The 22474-nt window shown below is 39.5% G+C and overlaps 1 protein-coding gene across 5 annotated transcripts in view; it reads left to right on the forward strand.

The window, feature by feature from the left end:
• Rabgap1 (RAB GTPase activating protein 1) overlaps positions 1 to 22474 on the forward strand; it is a 166620-nt gene that overhangs the window by 39372 nt on the left and 104774 nt on the right. For all 5 annotated transcript variants that reach the window (XM_008824430.3, XM_008824420.3, XM_029559439.1 and 2 more), the window contains one exon: positions 6366 to 6564. In XM_008824430.3, the coding sequence (XP_008822652.1) occupies positions 6415 to 6564 (150 nt within the window). In that variant the 5' untranslated portion in view covers positions 6366 to 6414. The remainder of the gene's footprint in view (positions 1 to 6365; positions 6565 to 22474) is intronic.

The raw sequence follows: 22474 nt of genomic DNA on the forward strand, positions 1-22474 counted from the left end.
TTCTTTCCTCCATCTTTCCCTCCCTCCCTTCCTTCTGGTGTTTTTGAGACAGGGTCTCCCTGTAGCCCCAGCTGGCCTTGAACTCACAGAGATCCCCCTGCCTCTTCTTTTTTATTTTTGTTGTTGCTTATTGGTTTAGGTGATCTTGCTATGTTGTCCAAGTTGGTCTCAAGCAGTCCTCCTGTTTAAGTCTCTTGAGTAGCTAGGACTATGGGCATGTGCCACCATGCCCAGCTAGGAAGTCAAGAGTTTTGAAAAGGACTGTTTAGTAATAGTTGGGAATCACCTCAAAGTAGCAGAATTGGAGTTAATACTACCTCCAAAAAGAATGTCTCAAGAAAACCAAGGAGATACAGCTATTAAGCTCTGGGCTGCTACCTAGACTCTAGCACATTTCATCAAGTTCAGTTATGAATGAACACTGCCTTTTTATAAGCTAGGTAGATCACCTACTAGCTTATGCTTCCATTAGATGAACATTGTCAGATCTCTGCTGCTGCAGGTTCGCTGTTAACCAGTCAGATTAATGTTAGTAGCTAGAAATAATACAATTGAAAGACTACTGAAGATCTTCCAGCGTAGACACTGCTTACTGCTTTACTCTGCACTAATGGGGTCTAGGTCAGCCTGAGAATGAATATGCACCTTCATTCAACAAGAGTGAGGTGCATTTTAAAATATTTGTGTGTGTGTGCATGTGTGTATGCTTACTACGGTGTGTATGTGGAAATCAGAGGACATTTTGTGGGAATTGGGTGTTTTTTTTTTTTCACCATTTAGGTTCTGGGCATAAGAACTGAGAAACTAGGTAGTTGGGCTTGGTGGCAAATACCTTTACCTGCTGAGCCATCTCACTGACCCTGGCCATGTTTTCCTATGGTCTTTGCAGAAGTGCATAGTTGAGTCTAAAATTACCATTTATTGTCACAAAGCAGTGAATCTGGGCAAAAAATTCATAAAGAGTTTTCATATCATTCCTTCTCCTCATTTCCCTCCCTTCCTGTCCTCCTTTGTCTCCTCCCTCTTCACAAATTATTTTTTTTTTAAGAGATCTCACTGTGTAGCCCAGGTAGTCCTTGAACTTGCTTCATCCTCTAAATTCTAGAATTATATAGATAGTCACCTCTATGCCAGGCTTCATTCTTCTTTCTTTCTGGTTCTCCCCCTCCTCCCCCTGTTACCAGACAGGGTCTCACTGTGTAGGCCTGGCTGGCCCAGAGCTCAATATGTAGACCAGAATGACTTGGAGCTCACAGAGTCCTCCTGCCTCTGTCTCCTGAGTGCTAGAATTAAAGACATGCTGGCTTTGTTTGTTTGTTTCGGTCTTTTGGGGGCAGGGTCTCCCTGTAGCTCCAGCTGACCTGGAACTGTATAGACCAGGCTGGCCTCACAGAGATACATCCATCTGCCTCTACCTCCTGAGTGCTGGGATTAAAGGTGTGTATCACTACGCCTGGCTCTGGTTTGTTTTTTTTTTTTTTTTTTTTTTTTTTAAAGAAAGGATCTTGGGGGATGGAGAAGGATCTTGGGTTAAAAGCACTGGCTGTTGTTGCAGAGGACCCAGGTTGGGTTCTCAATGCCTACATGGTGCCTATCAACCATCTCTAACTCCAGTTCTAGGGAATCTGATGTCTTCTTCTGACATCTGTAGGCATTGCATGAGACAGGTGCACTCACATACATACAGGTAAAATATATATACACATAAAATAAGAATAATTCTAAAAACTAAAGGGTCTGCCCTGTAGCCCATGCTGGGTTTGAACTCTTGATCCTCCTGCCTAAACTTTCTAAGTGCTAGGTTATAGATATATACTGTTATACCTGGTCTGACTGAGACTAATTGTCAATCAAAATGACTATCTTTTATGTGTCAGTAATGAAGGGTTAGATGAAATGAAAAATATGATACAATATAACTGGGCTTTGAAATATGATACCAAAGGCTACATGAGTGAAGGAAACTAACTGGAAGGTAATTTTTGAAAAGCTTTAGCTATTAGGTGCTTATAACATTATATGTGTACTGTTAAATCTTTTGTTATGTGTATATACACATGTAGTCCTTACTCATTTTTAAAATAGCTCTGTGAGATAGTATAACATTTTCTCTTACAGAAACTATAACCAGGCTTATTCAATTAGTGAGTAGTATAACCAGTATATTAGTGCGTAGTATAAGTAGTGTAGGTTGGGGCCTTCTGTTTGGTTTGGTCTGCTTTGTTTCATTTTGTTTTGGTGCTAGAGGGTTCAAACCCTGGACCTGTCACGTGCTGTGCATGTGCGCTGCACTAACCTCAACCCTAGATCTGATATTCTAACTTGGATTTTTCCTAACTTCTATTTGCATGCTTCACTATTATAAATGTGACTACCCTTTTTAATGTCATTTTATAAAAGGTAATCTTGGCCAGGTGTGGTGACACGTAACTACAATCCAAGTGTTCAGACATCACAGGTTTGAAGCCAGCCTGTCTTGTCCCCACTCCCAACCCCAAATAAAATTAAAATGGTATTACTGTCTCATTGGGTGCCTCTTTCTCTTTTCCATCTTTCTCTGCCACTCATCTGCCATCTTTAATAAATACTTGACCATCTACCGTGTCAGACAGTGTTCTAGGAGCCAAATGTACAGTAGTTAATGAAACACAAAAATGGGGTTTCAGTTTTAACTTAAATGATGCTTATAAAGAAATGAATCAAATGTATTAAATGGTGAGAGGTGCCACAGAGACTAGTATGAAAGAGATGTCCATAACTGGTTGTTTTCACAAGGGAGTTTGTACTTTTTTGTTTATGGAAATTGGAATTACAGACTGAAGGTTGAAAAATCAAGAGAAGGACTTCTTGGGGTAACTAGTGAAAGTAGAATTTTAAAAATATTTTGCTTATTATTTTTAGGTGTATGTATGTATGTGCACCATGTTGCGCAATGCAGAGGTCAGAAGAGGGTGTAGGATCCCCTGGAACTGGAGTTACGAATGGTTGTTAGCCGCCATGGGAATTGAGCCCGAGTCCTCTGCAAGAGCAGTCAGTGCTCTTAAGACAGAGGTGGTAAATCTAGAATATTGCCAGAGTATGTATTAAGTTCTGTGGTTCCTCTTCATTTTGGAGGACTAGGAAGGGTGCTCAGGGGCTGTCTTCACCCTGTCCCTGGAGACCAGAGAAAAGTCTTACTGTGTAGTGTTTTGTTAAACCTCATTCCTGCTGAGTGATTCAGTTACTTTCAGTTGCCAAAAAACACGGTGAAGTATCTTATAAATGAATTTTTCTATCACCTCCTCAAAGAAAATAGGATCTGAGCCACCGAAGGCTTAGTTCCACATGCTAACTATATTCTTTTTGACCCCTGAATGTTAGTGAAAGTATAATCTCTGAGATCATGGCTTTAGACAAATTTCCCAGACCTTCTGCTATTGTTGCACTATTAACTTCATATAGATTTTTTTACTATGTTTATTTATATGTTATGTGTATGAGTGTTTGGCCTCCATGTATGTTAAGTGCACCCAAGTGCATCCATGTCATGTAGTGCCTTTGGAAGCCAGAAAGATGTGTTGGATCTCCTGCAACCGGAATTACTAATGGTTATGAACTGCCATGTTGGTTGGAAACTGAACACCGGGTTCTCTTGTAAGAGCAGCCAGTTCTCTTAACTGCTTCTCCTTAACCTAATTTTAAAAGGTGAACAAAAGACTGATTGAGCATGAAAAACTAACTTAAAAACAAGTTCTGAGAAAGACTCTTCAGTACTGAGTGGGGACAAGATTCAGATTTATGACATTAAAAGCCTCACTGATAAGAGCACTGCTTTTAGACTCATAGATGCTGGGTTCAGTTTTTGTGTTTTCTTCTAATCAGTTACAGTACTTTGACTAAATTACACCATCTTGCTCAGTCTTAATTTACTTGTCTGTAATTAGCAATGTGAAGATTAAATTAAGAAACATTCACTAGCCAGGCATGATAGCACATGCCTTTAATCCCAGCACTTGGGAGGCAGAGGCAGGCGGATCTCTGAGTTCAAGGCCAGCCTGTTCTACATAGTGAGTTCAGGTCAGCTGGGACTACAGGGAGACCCTGTCTCAAAAAGACCAAAAAAAAAAAATCAGAACTTGGATGCTGTGGGAACGTCAGTAAGGGAAGCAATTCATTTGAATCAAGTAAAAATTGCAAGTGGACTGGACGACTCCTCAGAGTAGGTGGTTTGGGACAGCCTGGAGTTGATGAAAGAGACTGTGGGAAAATCTGACAAATCCAAATCCTTGAGCTTTTGAAATATATATCCCAAGCAAAGGTCTAAGTTGATTTTGTCCCATCATGTCTCATAATTTTTGCTACTGTAAATCAATGCCTATTAGTCTATATAAATTTGCACCAGATCTCTACTAATGTTTTGGAACAGTTTTGACTTCTTTTGCTATCTTACCTTTCTTATACTAGGTGATTATTCTTATACTAGGTGAGTGTTCATTGAATGGATAAATAAAAACAACAGTTTTCCTTTGGCTTTTCAGAAGATCATTTCAAAATATTTTTCAATGTTCTATGTATTTTTTTTTGAAACAGACTCTTACTATAGCCCAAGCAGGCCTCCTGAGTGTTGGAATTATGGTTGCATGCCCTTCCCCACTAAGTATTTAGATTTGGTCTTGTAAAATATAGACCCATGGTAGTCTCTAAGCAGGAGAAATAGAAGTAAAAGGCAGCAGAAAAGTTCAGAATTCTACCCTTATCTGTGCCATCAACTAGTTAAATATCCTTCCTTCTCTTGGTGTTGCAGTTTCCTTATGTTTATTAATATTGATGATATCTAAATTTTCTTCCAGGTATAATACTCAGGGATTGTGTGCTAGGTGTTTTGAGACTTGGAAGGGGAAATAGTGTTTTGGCCAGCTTCAGCTGGAGAGATTAAACATCAGATCCTTGGGTGATGAGCATAGAGACCATGGAGCTACAGCTGTTTCTTTTTTTAAATTTTTATGTGTGTATGTGTCGGGGGGTGGTATACTGTTGTGCCCATGGAGACCAGAAGATGATGTAGAATCTCTTGGAATTGAAGTTACAGGAAGTTGTGAGCCACCTGATGTGGGTGCTAGGAATTGAACTTGTGTTCTCTGCAAGAGCAAGTTCTTTGACCACTGAGCCATCTCTCCCACTCACGCAGCTATTTCTTAATGGGTTAAGACTCTCAATATAATATCAAATTATCTGTTGATGTTTTGGCATCCAAATGGAAACATTGCCACAAAGTATGTAGAATCAGGCTTTAAAAATGATATATGAGGGGCTGGAGAGATGGCTCAGCGGTTAAGAGCACTGACTGCTCTTGTAGAGGACCTGGGTTCGATTCCCAGCACCCACATGGCGGCTACGAACCATCCTTAACTCCAGTTCCAGGGGAATCTGAAGCCCTCTTCTGACCTCTGCAACATAGCACGACATGGGTGCACTCAAATACATGTAGGCAATACACTCATACACATAAAATAAAAATAATAAAATATTTAAAAAATGGTACATGAGCCGGGTGTGGTGGCACACGCCTTTAATCCCAGGACTCGGGAGGCAGAGGCAGGTGGATCTCTGTGAGTTTGAGGCCAGCCTGGCCTCCATTAGCGAATCCAGGCCAACTGCAGCTACAGGAAGACCTTGTCTCAAAAAGACCAAAAAAGAAAAGATATATGAATTTAAGTTTTATTCTAAGAGTCAATAAATAATCAAGTGCCTTTATGTGATGCATCTTAATTTTTTTTTCTGGGAGTTTTGTATATGAAATCCATTTGTTGTATATTGTTAACATTGAGTTGAGTTTTAAGAAATTAGGGTGTGGGAAAATTGAGTTTTTAATGGACAATAATTCCAAACTCTGGAATTTCTGGTTTCCCTGCCTTGAGTTTATCTCCCTTAGGTGTTAATATGCAATTTTATATGCTAAACCATCATAGTATCTTAAATTTCAGTATTGATAATGTAGGAAATAGTTTTATTCTCACAATAACCAAGCATTTTGGTCTCATGTATATATAAAACATTACAAATTGAAGGCTAGAATGTCATTTAGTACTTCATACTTTTAGAAGCCAAAAGTAGACAAGAGTTGTAGTATATGCCAAAGGTATCACTGTAGGTAGGCAAGGTTACTATGAAGGGAGTGTTTTATTTATTTATTTATTTGGAATCTGAAATATCTTAGCCTTGCATAGCACAAAATTCACTTACCAGAATGACAAGCCTAAATCATAGTCAGTGTCCTTGGAAATATTTCAGAAGCACTTTTAAAGTTTTTCCATAGTTTTGTAACAATTAGAGGATAACTATCTCATACATTATATATGAATATCTTTATGGTTTTTGTTTTTCAGGCATTAAAAAATATTTAACCATTCATGAGTTGAGCCTCATTCTTGAGTTATGGATGACAAGGCTTCTGTTGGAAAAATCAGTGTCTCCTCAGACTCAGTATCTACTCTTAATAGCGAAGATTTTGTCTTGGTTTCCAGGCAAGGAGATGAGACACCATCTACAAATAATGGAAGTGATGATGAGAAAACAGGACTCAAGGTAAATCTTCATGGCCTAAGTCTACTTTGCTTAATCTTGCTCAGCCCACAGCTTAAATTTAACAGGGGAGGGATGATAACATGGAATTACTTTTTTTTTTCTTTTTTTTTTTTTTTCGTCTTTTTGAGACATGATCTCCCTTGTAGCCCCAGCTGTCCTGGAACTAACTTTGTAGACCAGGCTGACCTTGAACTCACAGAGATCTGCCCGCCTCTGCCTCTCAAGTGCTGGGACTAAAGGCGTGCGCCACCACACCCAGCTGACATGGAATGACTTTTTAGTAGTGTTAAGTACATACATTAAGTATATACACTTAGTGAGAGATTGATTTTTAAGGATTTTTACTCTGACCAGTGTCTCTTAAATTTTCTAAAACTCTTCTAGTATAGACATTTGTGTTTTTGTATTGTTCTATCTTTCTTAGTCCATCAGAAGTGTTTGTTTCTTTCAGGCCTGGTATATGTAGTGTAAGGACACTGGCCAGTCAGCAGTGCCATTCATTAAAAAAAATAACATTTATGATTACAAAGAGCTTAAAGACTTGTTTAACTTTTCTGAGCCAAATAAATAACCATTACTTCTTTTGCCACACTCCATTATTCTCCTACTCTTAATGATATTGATGAAAACACATAAGTAATTTCAATATTCCAATTTCTGTGTACATCTATTCATTCAACAGATACTTATTGAATAACACTTGGCCAAATACTGGGAATATGGTGGTGATGTGAAGCTTTCATTCTAACGGGAGAAAAAAACTAAACAAATGAGAAAATAAATAAATGCGTTCAGTAAAGGGCTGGAGATGTAGCTTAGTTGGTAGAGTGCTTGTCTAGCCTGCAAAAATCTCCAGCATCACATAAAACTAGGTATGGTGGCCTGTGCCTGTAATCTCAGCACTTGGGAGGTAACAGCAGGAGTACCGGTAAAAGGTTAAAGTTACCTTTTGCTATGCAGTGAGTTTGAGGTCAGCCTGCACAACATGAGGCCTAGTCTCAAAACACTTTTTAAATTTAAAAGTAAATATGTTGCGGGGGAGGGGGCAAAAAAAAAGTAAATATGTTAAGAAAAATAAAGACTGTTTGGGTTAAGAATGGTTGACTTTGTTTCTTGGCTGTTACAAATCTTTGTCAACTTTTAAAATTTTTGTATTTATATATGTGTGTATGGTTTTACACATGCCATGGCATACCGTGGTGATCAGTGGGCTTGGAAAAGTCGGTTCTCTCTTTCTACCATATGGATCCTGGAGATCAAACTCAGATTGTCAGTTTTGGTGGCAAGCCCTTTTACTTGCTGAACCATTTTACTGGCCCTTAAAAATATTCTTAATATGACTTGTAAATGTGTAAGAGAATAAGTAAAAACCAGTAAAAATAAATGGGGCTAGAGAGAGCTCTGCTGCCAACAACTGTCCTTAACTCCAGTTCCAGAGAAATTCAACACCCTCTTCAGCCATCCACAGGCTGCGCCTACATACATGTAGGCAAAACACTCACACACATGAAAGAAGAAAGTAATTTTTTTTAAAATAGTGTCTTTTACTATTTTGAAGAGGTATTAAGAGTCGTGGGTATGTAGAACTCTGTCCTAGCATGTACAGGGCATTGTGTTCAATCCCCAGGACTACAGAAAAAAAAAATCAAAAATAAGAGAAGCCCTGAATGGCAGTACACTCCTTTAATCCCAGTACTGGGAGGCAGAGGCAGGTGGATCTCTGTTAGATCCAGTTAGGTGTAGTCTACATGGCAAGTTCTAGGTCAGCTGAGGCAACAGGGACACCCTATCCCCAAAAATTAAGAGAGAGAGAAGGAGAAGGGAAAGGGGCGGGGGAAAGGAAGTTTGATATCAAATCTGAATAAAATGAAGAAGGAAACCATGGAGAAGACCGGGGAAGATCTTTCCTAAGAGAGCAGCAGATACAAAGACCCTGAGAACCCTCGATCAGGTTCGAGCAGAGTGAGCAAGGAATGAAATCTGACGATGGGGAAGGGCCGCAGTATATTTGAAACTGCTGGAGCTTAGTAGAAAATTTGGACTTTGTTCCAAACATAAAGGAAATTTTTGAAAGTTTTGACTGGGGAAATGATCTAATTTGCATGTTCATAGGCGTGCTGGCTCAGAGGTGCTTCCAGCATGACAGCAAAGTCTCTGAAAATATTTGAAAAGGAATACAGCAAATGAAAAAAGCCTTAATTCAAGAAAAATGCATGAAAATTTAGTAAGATCAAGAAGCTGTGTCATTTTACACTTTCCCATTTTCTTCTTCATCTCTCACCTGACTGAGATAATTGCATTTCAGATTGTCGTGATTAAGATGAGGTCAGGCTGGCCAGATAGCTCACCACATAAAAGCACTTGCTGTGCACATCTGATGACCTGAATTCAGTCCTTGCATCCCGTAGTGGAAGGAGAGAACTGAACTGATTCCCACAAGTTGTTTAACCTCTACATGTGTAGCATGGCACACATATGCCCTCCCTGACACATCACACATTTTCTGGGTAGGAGCAGTACTAAACATTTCTCATGCAATTTCCTGCTGCTTATTACTAGCCCTGTATGTCTAAGATGCAGGTTCCATCTTTCCTGCTAATTCCTTTTCTGAGAATTGTGGCTCTACTTTGGGTAACAGCAACTAAATTGAGGGTGTCACCCAGTGAGAAGGCCATAGACTGATGTGTGCCATTGTCTCCTAGCTCCAGAGATGACTCAGATTTTTGCCTATAAGGAAAACCATAAAACAGCTTTTTTTTTTAAGTTTTTTTAAAATATTTTCTTTATTATTTTTATGTGTATGAATGTAATGCCTGCATGTGTGTGAGTGCACCGGTGTCATGCAATTCCATGGAGGTCAGAAGAGGGCTTCAGATTCCCCTGGAACTGGAGTTAAGGACGGTTTGAAGCCACATGTCGGTGCTGGGACTTGAGCCCGGGTCCTCTGTAAGAGCAGTCAGTGCTCTCAACCACTGAGCCGTCACTCCAGCCCCAGGTTTTATTTGTTTTATGTGTAGATGTGAGTACCTGTGTGTGTGTGTACAGTGTGTATGCACTTGAGGACATCAGGTGTCCTGTCGCTCTCCATCTTACTCCTTTGAGACAAAACCTCTCACTGAACTTGGGGCTCACCCTTTTTCTGCTAGTCTGGCAAGTCAACAAATGCTAGTGATCCTCTTGTCTCCCTATACCCTAGTACTGGGGTCACAGAAGCGTGGTCATGCCTGACTTTTTCACATTGGGTGCTGGGGATCCAAACTCAAGTCTCCATGTTTATGCAGCAGCCATTCTTACCCACTGAGCTATCTCCCCAGCCATTTTTTTATTTTGTCGTCTTTTTTGTTTTCCTGGAGCTGAGGACAGAACCCAGGGCCTTGTGCTTGCTAGGCAAGCATTCTACCTCTGAGCTAAATCCCTACCACCAGCACCCCCAGCCATTTTTTTTTTTAAGTACTTAGGGGGCTGGAGAGATGGCTCAGCGGTTAAGAACATTTACTATTCTTCCAGAGGACCCGGGATCAATTCTCAGCACCCACATGGTGGCTAACAACTATTCATAACTCCAGTTCCAGTGAATCTTGCACCCTTTTCTGGCTTCTGCAGGCTTTGCACAACACAAGTGCACTTACATACATGTAGGCAGAATGTGAGTACACATAAAAATAATAAAATATTAAAAAAAAATTTTTTAGACTGGGTGTTGCTATGCAGCCCAGTTTGGCCTCAGCCTCCTGAATGATACTATAGGCTTGTACAACCACAGGAGTTTCTTTTTGCTTTTTTATTGGTGTGTTCATTGAAGTACCAATTATGATTTCTTTCAAGAACTTTTGTATTCACAGTTTGGCTAACTGTTTAACCCGAGAAGTCTAACTTTTGGTCTTTCTATATTTGACATACCTTCTTTGTAAAACTTAACCCTTTTTGGCTTTTGACTTGAAGTGAGAGTTTGCCTTGATTTCTCTTGAATACCTGGAGAATATTGGAGGATTGGTAATTTGAGTCATTTCAGTATTGTATCACAGGAAAAGGGAGACCAAAGGAGAGGGGAGACAAACAATTGGTAGGAGATTAATCAGAATACAAACTCTTAATAGGCCTAGTTCATCACACCCCAAAACAATTATAATAGCAACATTGAAACCACTGATAAATCAGATATAATAGCATTGTTAATAACAACAAAGTGAGTTACTACAAGAATTGCCAAGATGTGACACAGAGGCCTGAGGTGAGCAGGTAAAAAAACACCTGCATAGACTTGCTCCACCAGGGATGCCACAAAAACCCAAAGTACAGTAAAACAGCACAATAAAATAATATAGTCTTGTATTCAAAACTGAAGGTTAAATGAAGATATTTTGAGATAAATAGAAACTGAGAAAATTTATTGACAGAAGACCTGCCTTACAAGAAATGCAAAGGGTGGGGCTGGAGAGATGGTTCAGCAGTTAAGAGCACTGGCTGCTCTTGCAGAGGACCTGTGTTCAATTCCCAGCACCCACATGATGGCTAACAACCATCAGTAACTCCATTTCCAGGGGAATCCGACACCATCTTCTGACCTCTGCAGGCATTGCGTGACACAGATGCACTTACATATGTGCAGACAATACACTCATACACATAAAATTTTAAAAAATAATAAATTATTATATATTTTTCTTTTTTGGTCTTTTTGAGTCAGGGTTTTCCTGTAGCCTCCAGCTGGTCTGGAACTTGCTATGTAGATGAGGATGGCCTCATACCCACAGAGATCCACCTGCCTCTGCCTCTCAAGTGCTGGAATTAAAGGTGTGCTCTGCCATGACTGGCAATAACTTATGGGTAAGGAAAATAAATTATTTATAAACAAAGAAATACAAAGGGTAGCTCTTCAGGCTAAAAACAAGTAACCATCAAGAAGTTGTATTAAGGTTTTCTAGAGGAAAATAACTAACCAATTGAATATATATATATATATATATATATACACACACACACACACACACACACACATATAATTTATTCATTCATTCATAAGCTTCAGAAATGTAAAAAACAGCTGACTCATACCCAAGAGGCTGAGAATGTGGTAGTTGCTTGGTCCTTGAGACTGGGTGGGTGCCTCAGCAGCCGAGTTGTCCCATGGTGACTGTCTCACGCTGGAGAGGCTAAGACCTGGTAGTTGCACAGTCCACAGGGCTGGGTGCCTCAGCAGTCCCAATCTGGTGCTGAAAACCCAGATGAATCCTGGCAAGCTGCTGATCCTTAATGATAGAAGCCTGGAAATACTAGCTCCAGTGCCAGCAAAGGAATCAGCAGCAGCAGCAACAGATAAATCAACTGAGTAGCAAGAGGGAAGGCCAAACAAACAAAAGGCGAATAATCTTCCTGGTATCCCCTTTTTTTGGGTCACTACCAGGTGTCATCCACATTTGGTGTGGGTCTTCCCATATCAGTAAAGGCAATCAGTACAATTCTTCAGTTGAGGCTTCTTAGGTTATTCTGATGATTTGTGGCAAGTTGCCATTAAAACCAACCATCACAAGGATTTCTTTGAAAGATGGGATAATTAGCAAAATTAATAAGGTCTGGGTAGTAAATGGACTTGAAAAAACAAGGGTATAGTATGTTCTTTCAAAGACCATTGCTATAAAAACACAGAGGACTGGGAAAATAGCTCACTTAGTAAATTATAAGCATGAAGACCTGTGTTTGATCCCTAGAATTGTATAAAAAGCTGAAGAACACTGGAGTTGTCCTCTGGCCCCACATACTTGTGTACGCATACCAATGAACATGCAAAGAGATGCACAGGACAGAAAAATTGATAGCAAAGAGATCTGGATTCCAATCATGTTTTGCCTATTGATCGGAATTGTTTGGTAAAAGAGTGTATTACTAGTAAAAGAATAAAATGCGGTTTAGGGAGAAGGGCTGTCCTGAAGAAGGGTTGACCTAGATTTTTTTGTTTTTTTTTTTGGTCTTTTTGAGACAGGGTCTCCCTGTAGCCCCAGATGGCCTGGAACTCACTATGTAGACCAGGCTGGCCTTGAACTCACAAAGATCCACCTGCCTCTGCCTCCTGAGTGCTGGGATTAAAGGCGTGTGCCACCATGCCTGGCCTGACCTAAAATATTTTTTATAATAGAAAGGATGACAGATCAGGTGTGGCAGTTCCCAACACTTAATCCCAACACTTCAGAGGCAGCAAGATTGCCTTGGGTTCAAGACCATTCTAGCTTGCAGAGTAAAACCCTGTCCTTTTGGATTTATTTTATTTGATCTTTTTTTCTTATAACATTTTGAATTATGAATTACTGTTTGATTTTTCTCTTCCTGTTTCTTTTTGTTTTTTTCTTGTTTTTTTCTTTTTTCCTCTTTCAGGCAGGGTCTGAAACTGGCCTGAAGGAGGCTAGCCTCTATCTTATAGAGATCGACCTGCCTCTGCCTCCTGAGTGCTGGAATTAAAGGTGTGCGCCACTGTTCCCAAGCCTGTTCCTAAGTTGATGAATCATTCATAGTATATGGTCAGGATCCTTAGGATCACTCTAGAGATTTTTTTTCTTGTTCTTTCATTTATCTTGTCTTTTATTAATTTTTTTTAAAGAAATACTTCTATGGAGAAGGAAATAATAGATTATGTCTTCCAAATTCAAAGCATTTCTTGTAAGCATTTCCATGTACTTTTACCACATCTGCACATATTAGAATTATTGGAGATTCTTGCTCAGTGACACTTTTTTTTTTTCTTGGTGATGCTGGGAATTGATCCCAGAGATTCATGCTTCCTAGACAAATCGTCTGCCACTGAGCCGCATCCTTAGTCCCAGATACTCCCTTTTCTTTTCTTTTTTGTTCTTTTTAAACTTTGTTTTCTCAGATTCCAGTAGAGTGACTAATATGATTCAAAAATGAAAAAAAAAAAAACCAAGGCCGGGCGTGGTAGCCCACGCCTTTAGTCTCAGCACTTTGGAGACAGAGGTAGGTAGATCTCTGAGATGGAGGTCAGCCTGGTCTACATAGAGAGTTCCAGGAGATCCTGTGTCAAAAAACACAAAGCAAATTTTCAAATATTTTTAAAGTATTTTACTTTAACTACTTCCAAAATCTTTGTTTGACATCTCGATGAGGTATAATATGGAACAATAAATTCCAAGAACTTCAGGGCTTTTCTCAGTGTGATTATGCTAAAGTTTATTCTTGGAACATGCATGGTAAAAGTAAAGCCATATGTTGAGTTTTAAAAGCTCATTTTGAAGGGGACTGGCAGGGTGGCTCAGTAGATAAAGACACTTGTCACCAAGCCTAATGATATAAGTTCCATCCCTAGGACCCACATGCTAAAAGAACAGAACCAAATCCCAAAAGTTGTCCTTTGACCTCCACATGTGTACCATGGCATGCACGTGGTTGTGTGCAGACACACACACAGGCATGCGTATATACACATAATAATAAAAATTCTTAAAACTCTGTTGCTCTTCCCATAGAGTCCTAATTGAGTGCTCTTGAAAGTTCAGTTGATAACTAGTATTCTACTAATGCTGTTTCAGGCTCCCATTTTTGCACATACCAAAAATCTACTTACTGTTTGTTTTTAATCGTTACTCCACTGATACGCAGCTGTGTGTGTGTGTGTGTGTGTGTGTGTGTGTGTGTGTGTGTGTGTGGGTGTGTGTGTGTGTGTGTGTGTGTGTGTGGGTGTGTGTGTGTGTGTGTGTGTGTGTGTGGGTGTGTGTGTGTGTGTGTGTGTGTGTGTGGGTGTGTGTGTGTGTGTGTGTGTGTGTGTGGGTGTGTGTGTGTGTGTGTGTGTGTGTGTGGGTGTGTGTGTGTGTGTGTGTGTGTGTGTGGGTGTGTGTGTGTGTGTGTGTGTGTGTGTGGTGTTTGAGACAGGGTCTCCCTATAGCCCCAGCTGGCCTTGAACTCACAGAGATCCACCTGCCTTTGCCTCCAGAGTGCTGGGATTAAAGGTGTGTACTACCATGCCCAGCTGATATGCCAGTTTTAATAATCTCATGTAGCTCAGTATCTTCAGTACTGATAACCCTTACTTCCACTGATTCACAATTTTATATCACACACACACTATATGCTCAAATTTTCCCTCTTTCAGAGCACATTATCAAAGTAATTAGGAAAAGTAAATTATTTCTACTAGAGGTATTACAGGTGGCACACAGTTCTGACAGGGCAATGATAGAGTGGTTTTCATTAGGAAACAGTTGTAATAAAAACACAGGACTAGAAGTAATTTAAAATATTGAAAATACATCAAGTGCATGATTGAGACTCCAAATTGCCATTTAGCATGCTTTGCATTGAAGGATATAAAACTAATCCCCCTCAATGGAACGTTACACTGAAACCCAAGGTAGTCATAACCTCCCATGATTTAGTGTTCTGTCTATTGTTTCTGATTTCACCTCTTTTTTAAAATCATTCACAGGGCTGGAGACAGAGCTCAGTGGTTAAGAGTGCTTATTGCTCTTTCAGAGCACCTGAGTTCAGTTCTTGGCACACCCACATTGCTACTCACAGCTGCCTATAACTTCAGTTCCAGGGTGTCTTGTGGCTTCCTTGGGCTCCTGTATGCACGTGGTGCTCATAAACTCAACATATACACATTAAATAAACAAGTCTTTAAAATTTACACTTAAATAGGCGGTTGAGGTGGAACTCCTCTCTTATTAAAATGTCTCTAGAGCTAAGAAAAGTTTCATTTACAAAATAGTTGATAAAATACTCCTGTATTATACAAGAAGGGAGACAGGCACCACTGATAGACATGATGTGTAACTTTTGGGGACAAATCAACACATTTCAGTGTCTTCCCCTCCTTTTATGTTGAAGTAATATTAGTAATTCCTAATTGTATCCTTAGGTTGTTTCTTTGGTCCTTTCTTCATACAGAAAGATGCAGAGCTAATCAGAAAAGCTACAGCTTAAAGTGAAACACAGTGATTTTTCCATGATTTGTCTAGGTTCTCAGAGTGGATGGACTGGCTTTGGCAGTGCAGACCTGGGTAGCCGAGGTAGAAGAATCATGAGTTTGTGTTGGCCTGAATGTGTAATGGAACCCAATCTCAAAAAGTCTTTTTAATTGAAACAAAATTTTTATTTAACACATATGCGTTTTGCCTGTGTGTACCTATGTGCACCTGTGTCATGTAATACCCACAAAGGCCAGTAGAGGGCATCAGATTCCCCAGGAGCTGGAGTTCCAGCTAGTTACCCACCATGTGGGTGCTAGGAACTGAACCTGAGTCCTCTGCAAGAGCAGTAAGCACTTAACCACCATTCTTACTCCAGCCTTTGAAATGTCTTTATTAAAATTCGATTAACAGAATACAAAATGGGTGTATGAATTGTTTGAGATTAGTAACTAAATCTTCCAATATTAAAATTGAACTTGAGATTCTTTTATGCCTTACTTTCTGACAAAGTCAAGTTTTATATACTTCCTAATAGCTCAGTATTTACTGAAATTGAGCAAAATTGCTCAATTTGAACCATTTTCTTTTATATTTTTACTGAACCAGGATAAAAGTATTAGGGAAACTGCAAATCATCAGGAATTTATCTTTAATTTTTTTGATCATCTAGGGATTTCTCAAGCACAAATTATTTTGCAAACATGCTTTTTTGAAGACCTAAGTTTCCTCCAGAAAAGAATCTCAAACTGTCTAAAGTAGCTTTTTATAACTGACACATCCTAGTTGGTATTGTAGCAGCAAAGGGAAATGGGCTATAAAATTAGAAGTTGAAAATGGACACCAGGAAATTTCATTGCTGTTTCTTGATAGGTAATATTTTGTTTTCTGGTTATATAGCTATTTTCTTATCCATTCACCAATTGATAAATATTCTGATTGTATTTAGTTTTTTACTGTTGTCAGTAGTATCCCTGTAAATATTTGCAAACATGTTTTTGTGTGGCCATGTTTTCTTTTACTTATTTTTGTCTTATTTGCCCCTCAGTAAATCCCTAGGAATGAGTCATATGGTTAGTGTGCATTTAGCCCTACAGAGCTTTATTTATAATGGGTAATGAAGCTGTACCACTTTTGTTCCCACCAGCAGTGTATGAAAGTTTTCCAGTTCCACAGCCTAGCCAACTGTTAGTATTATCAGGTGTGTTTCGTCTTTAATTATTCTTCTAAGTGCATATAGAGGCATCCTATTACAATTCCAGTTCCCCTAATGGCCAATGATGTTGAGTTTCTGTTCTTGTGCTTATTTGCCACCTGTAAAGTGCCCATTTAAAAAATTCAGTTGTTTTCTTACTGTTGACTTGGAAGAAATCTCTATTCTGGTGCTAGTTTTTCATCAGGTATATGCTATGCATGTGTTTTTCTGTCTGTGACTTGTCCTTTCATTCTCAGGCCTTCCCATCCCCCACCTTCCCCTTGCGCAGTGTTGGGGTGGAACCCAGGGTGTGTTAGGCAAGTGCTCTACAACTGACTGAGGTACACCTGCCAGTCCTCATTCCTTTGTCTTTGGAGCAAAAGTGTTTAGTTTTAATAAAGTCCAGTGTTTTAACTTTTTCTTCTGTGATTCAGACTTTTTGTTTCCTCATAAATCTTTGCATCTCAAGATCACAAAAGATCTACCCATGTTTTCTTCTGTGTTAGTAGTTTTAAGATTCATTTAATGGGATTGGAGAGATTCTCAGCAGTTAAGAACACTGACTGCTCTTGCAGAGGACCTGGGTTTGATTCTCAGCACCCACATGGCAGCTACAAACCGTTCTTAACTCCAGTTCCAGGGGAATCTGATGCCCTCTTCAGACCTCCGCTGCATTGTATGACATGGGTGCACTCACATACATGCAGGCAATATAGTCATACACATTAAAAAATATATGTTAAAAAAAGATTCATTTAAGCATATGATCCATTTTGAGTTATTTTTTCTGTGATGTGAAATACTAATTGAGATTTACATTCTTGCATGGATGTTAGTTTTATTATTTATTCTTTTATTTCTCTGATGACTTATCTTGCCAGCTTTGTTGAAAAGTAATTAGTCATATATGTTTGTGTCTGTTTCTAGACTCTGTTCTTTCATATGTTTACCTTTTTAAAGTTTTATATATATATATCTTTATTGAATTTTTGTGCATTTCATACAATACATCTTAACCTTGGACATTTCCTTCCATAGCCATCTGACTGGATTTCATGTGTTCTCTCATATATGTTAAGGCCTGTCAAGTCAAGTTTGTGTTCTCAGATGTCCCTGGGTGTGAGTTAATCCACTGGAGCCTGGTCAGCCTATCTAGCATCATTCCCTTTATGAACACCAACTGCCCTTCACCCAGCAGTGATCAGCTGCTAATAGTTCCTTGGCTAGTGTTGGGGCCTTCTGCCCATTTCCCCAGTTCTATTGTGGGCTTTTGTCTGGTTTGAGTTTGCATAGGTCTTGTACATACTGTCACCATTGTGTAAGTTCATATGAGCAAGTTTCCATCCACCTAGAAAACTGTTCCCTTTGTAGTCATCTACCACTCCTGGCTCTTAAACTCTTTCCACACCCTCCTCCTTTTCCACAATGGTCTCTGAGCCATTGGTACCAGAGGTTTAATACAGGAGTCCTATCCAGGTACATGCATTCTGCTTTTATTCTCTACGTCCTGGCCAGTTGTGACTTTCTGTGTTAATTGCCCTCTGTTGATGAGTAAGTTTCGCTGGTAAGAATAGTATTCTCTCTATACCCAGTTTTGCTATGTTCTATGAGCTTTAGGTGTCAGAGGTTTCATTGTAGATGTGTCACTTAGTACTGGGCATCTCACACTTATTCTCTGTGTTTGATCAGTTGTAGAACTCTTTAACAGTCTCCACCTGTTGCAAAAATAAGCTTCTTTGATGAGTGGTGGCAGGTGTATTTGTCTGTAAATATAAGGATCCATATTTATAATGTAGTAAGAAATTACATTAGCCTTGGGATATGACAGATGTAGGATTTTCTCTAGGATGTATGACCTCTCCAGCATGTGTATTACCACACATGAGTTCCCCTCCCATTGAGCAGGCTTTAACGCCAATTAGATAGCTGTTGATTATCCCCAAGATAAAAGTGCTACAGCTGCACTGACAGTTTGCTGTGCCTGTCATTTAAAAAGAAAAGAAAAGAAATCAATCAACTCAAGCTTCCCTTAGAAGCTTTCATAGTATCCTCTGAAATTATGAGAGTTTGTCTTCGGGGGGAGGGAGGCTTCCAGGACAGTTTTGGCTCCATTGCTCTAAGTTGCGTGTCAGAAGTATGTTCTGTCTAAAGCAATAGGGTCTTACCTTTAAGTTCTGGGAGGAAATCAAGGGTTATGGCAATAGCCTGTGTTATTTTGGGAGTCTCTTGGACTACCCTGACCAACAATTTGAAGGAAGGTTTCTCCTGTCTAGCACTGTTTCTGGTTATATAGTCTTCAGCTCTGCACTTGCATTCATGTATAGATAATGTATGTGTATTTTTCAGTAAGCTTTAGAAATAATACATTTCGCTCTTGTTTTTCACATCACCTAAGCATTATTTATCTGTTCTCTTGCCCTGACTAACCCTTCCTCCCTCACCAGTTAAAGTACCCCTATTTTCTCCATAATTAAGACCTGTCTCCTATTATCCCCCCACCAGCTCCTTCCTCATCATATTCACTTTTTCATTAGTACACTGTTTTGAGGACTTTACCTGACACTACACTTTATTTTAGAGATGATTATGGAGGGTTTTAGGAATGACATTGGTAGCAGGGAGGAGAAAGCCCTACTAGCAATGTTTTTCTGCTATAACAAAAAATCTGAAAATTAGCAGTTGCTACTTTAAGTTGTTCTCCTGACCAGGCAAGGGTTGGCATGCTATACAGCTTGCTGGCCTCATCTGTCCACAACAAACTTTTGTAAATAAAGTGTAATTGGAACATTCCCATACTTGTTTGTGTTGTTGGTGGTTTCTTTTTTACTGCAAGCACAATTAATAATTCCACCTGTTCTCTCTCTCTAATACATACATTTGTCTGCAATATCTAAATATTTATCATCCATCACTTTATAGGAAAAATTGCCTGTACCATTAAGAACGTAATTTCTTACTAGTCCACTGTATGGATTTGGGCTTCTGTTACTTCTGTTCTGTTTTGGGCTCCTGATTTACTTCTGTTCTGTTGTGTCACTCATTGTCACAGGGCTCTATGCTGGTTCTTTATTCATATGCTGAGGCAAGAGGGGATACTAGTCCTATGATTTTTTTTTTTTTTTGTGGTGCTAGTAGTAAAACCCAGGGTCTCTTACATGCCAGGCAAATAGTGTACACTGAACTAAACTGAACTAAGCCCCCAGCCCCAGTGCTTCTAGAAGCCTCCACAGCTAACTTCCATGTACAGCTCAGTGGTTAAAATTATGCCATAAAGCCTTGAAGACTCTTTACTTTTCCAGCCTTTAGTAGAGGTAGACAAAAGGCAAGGGAAAAGATAAGTGGCTGCTAGTCCTTTATCACGACGAGCAGTTTCTGTAAATTTTGGCATTGGTTCTCAAGGACTCTATTGCATGTAAAAAAAAAAAAAAAAATCTCAAGAGGTGCAGTCTTTTTTAAACTTTATTGAAATTTTGCAATTTTCATACAGTATAATTTGATGGTATTTAGATTGCCTTTTCTATCTGCACCTTCCCTTAGTGCCCACCCCCTACCCGTCCAATTTAATGTACTCAATTATGTCTATAATGCATTGGTTGCCAAAAGTTCTTAGGTTGGGTTGGGGTTTCCTACCCACTTCTCTATGTCTATGCTGGAATTTTGTCTGGTTTTAGCTTACATGGGACTTGTATATACTGTTGCCATTGCTGTGAGTTCATATGAATAACTGACCAGCTATCTGGAAAACTCTTTATTTCCTTGTGATCATCCACCACCTCTGGCTCTTAAAATCTTTCTGCACCTTCTCCCACAATGATCCTGACACTTTGGAGGCAAAGGTTGAAACAGGGTCCTATTCAGGGATAAGTCCTCTGCAGCCACTTGTTCTCTGTACATTGGCCAGTTTTGAGTTCTCTGTTAATCATTATCTACTGCATAAGGAAACTTCTCTGGTGAGAGTTGAAAGATGCATTAATCTATGGGTATAACAATAAGTCATGAGGCATCAGTTAAATACTATAACTGTTTAGTAGGAAACTAGTATTAGGCTCTCCCTTATGCCCTGTGTAGCCTCAGGTTCCTAAGCCTGATATGAATGTCAGTTATGGGCTCCATCCTATGAAGCAGACCTTAAATCCAATTAAAAGTGTCTGGTTACTCCCATAATATTCATGTCACCATTGCACCAGTGGGCATATCTTGCTAGGCCAGTTGTTACTCTAGTTCACAGGATTCACAGCTGGGTAAGGTTGATGATTTTTCCCCCCCTTCTGGTACATGCATAGCACTTTCCAACACTTTGAACACTAGCCAGTAGAGATGAAGCTTTGAAGTCAGCACCAGCTTGATTTCTCCTTGTTTGCTGTAATGTCTTCATTAGTATGGTCTTACTGTCACATTCTGATGTGTAACCAAGAGCTGGATCAATGACCAGTAGTATTTGAGGGTCTATGGGGACTCAGCTTCAAGAGAGGGAGTCCATTCCTGGCATTGGGGTTTTACTTTGCTAGCCTATGGTGCCTAATAGGGGCACTGTCCCTGTTATGAGGTAACTTCTTTTAATCTTTTTCTAATGTATACGTATATACTTTAAGAAGCTTCCATAGTGGTATGTTTCCATATGGAATTTTCATAAGTCCTTCATTGAATTATCATTTATTATTTTATGTGTATGAGTATATTGCCTGCATGTGTGTGTGTAAGTATACCTGTGTTGTGAAATGCCAACTGAGGACAGAAGAAGGCATCAGATCCCCTGAAACTGGAGTTATGGATGGTTGTTAGCTGCCATATGGGTTCTGGCAATCAAACCCAGGTCCTCTGCAAGAGCAGTCAGTGCTCTTAACTGCTGAGTCATATCTCTAACCCCTGAATTTTTTTTAATCTTAAAAGTTTATTTTTGGGGCTGGAGAGATGGCTCAGCGGTTAAGAGCACTGACTGCTTTTGCAGAGGACCCGGGTTTGATTCCCAGCACACACATGGTGGCTATGAACCATCCACCACACATAAAATTTTTTTAAAAATTACTTTTGCATTCTTTTAAATTTTAAGAATTTTATAATGAGTACTGTATTTACATCATTTTTATCCTTCTCCCCTCTCCAACTCTTTCCATATTCTACACATATATGTAATCTGAGTCCATTTAGTGGTACTTGTGTATACATGTGTTTAGGGCTGACCACTTGGGATCCGATAACCTGTTAAAAGAGCTTGTCCCTCAACAAAACTGATCCTCCCTCAGCAGCCACTGATTGCCTGTAGCTCTTTATCTAGAGGTGTGACCTTATAAAATTTCCCCCATCCATTTTGGCATGTGAACTGGTGTTACTGTTACACAGATATTGTTTAGGCAACCACATTGTTGAAATTTCATGGGTGCAACCTCCCTGTGATGTCTATAAGATACTATCTAGCAGCAGCTGTCCTGGTTCTCTGGCTCATAAAATTGTTTGCCTCTACCCTCCCCTACTCCCCTCCTTTCCCTTATGTTCCTTGAGCCTTAGGTCTAGGGGTTTCCTTGTAGATACATTAATTAGGGCTTGGCACTTCACAATTGCATATTCTCTGCATTTTGACCAATTCTGGAACTGTGTAACGCAATCTCCATCTAATGTGAAAAAAGCTTCTTTGGATGAATCACCGGTGAGAACTATACTCATCTGTGAATACTTAAAGTATTTAGAATATAATAAGAATATACATTGGTTTGGGAAAGTGACAGTAGTAGATTCTTTCCAGGGTCTATGATCTCTCCAGCGATGTGTATTTGGCTATATTTTACTACCAGGCATGAATTTC

The sequence above is a fragment of the Nannospalax galili genome, unplaced genomic scaffold (genome assembly GCF_000622305.1).
Source record: "Nannospalax galili isolate Female #2095 unplaced genomic scaffold, S.galili_v1.0 scaffold290, whole genome shotgun sequence".
Classification (NCBI taxonomy): Eukaryota; Metazoa; Chordata; class Mammalia; order Rodentia; family Spalacidae; genus Nannospalax; species Nannospalax galili.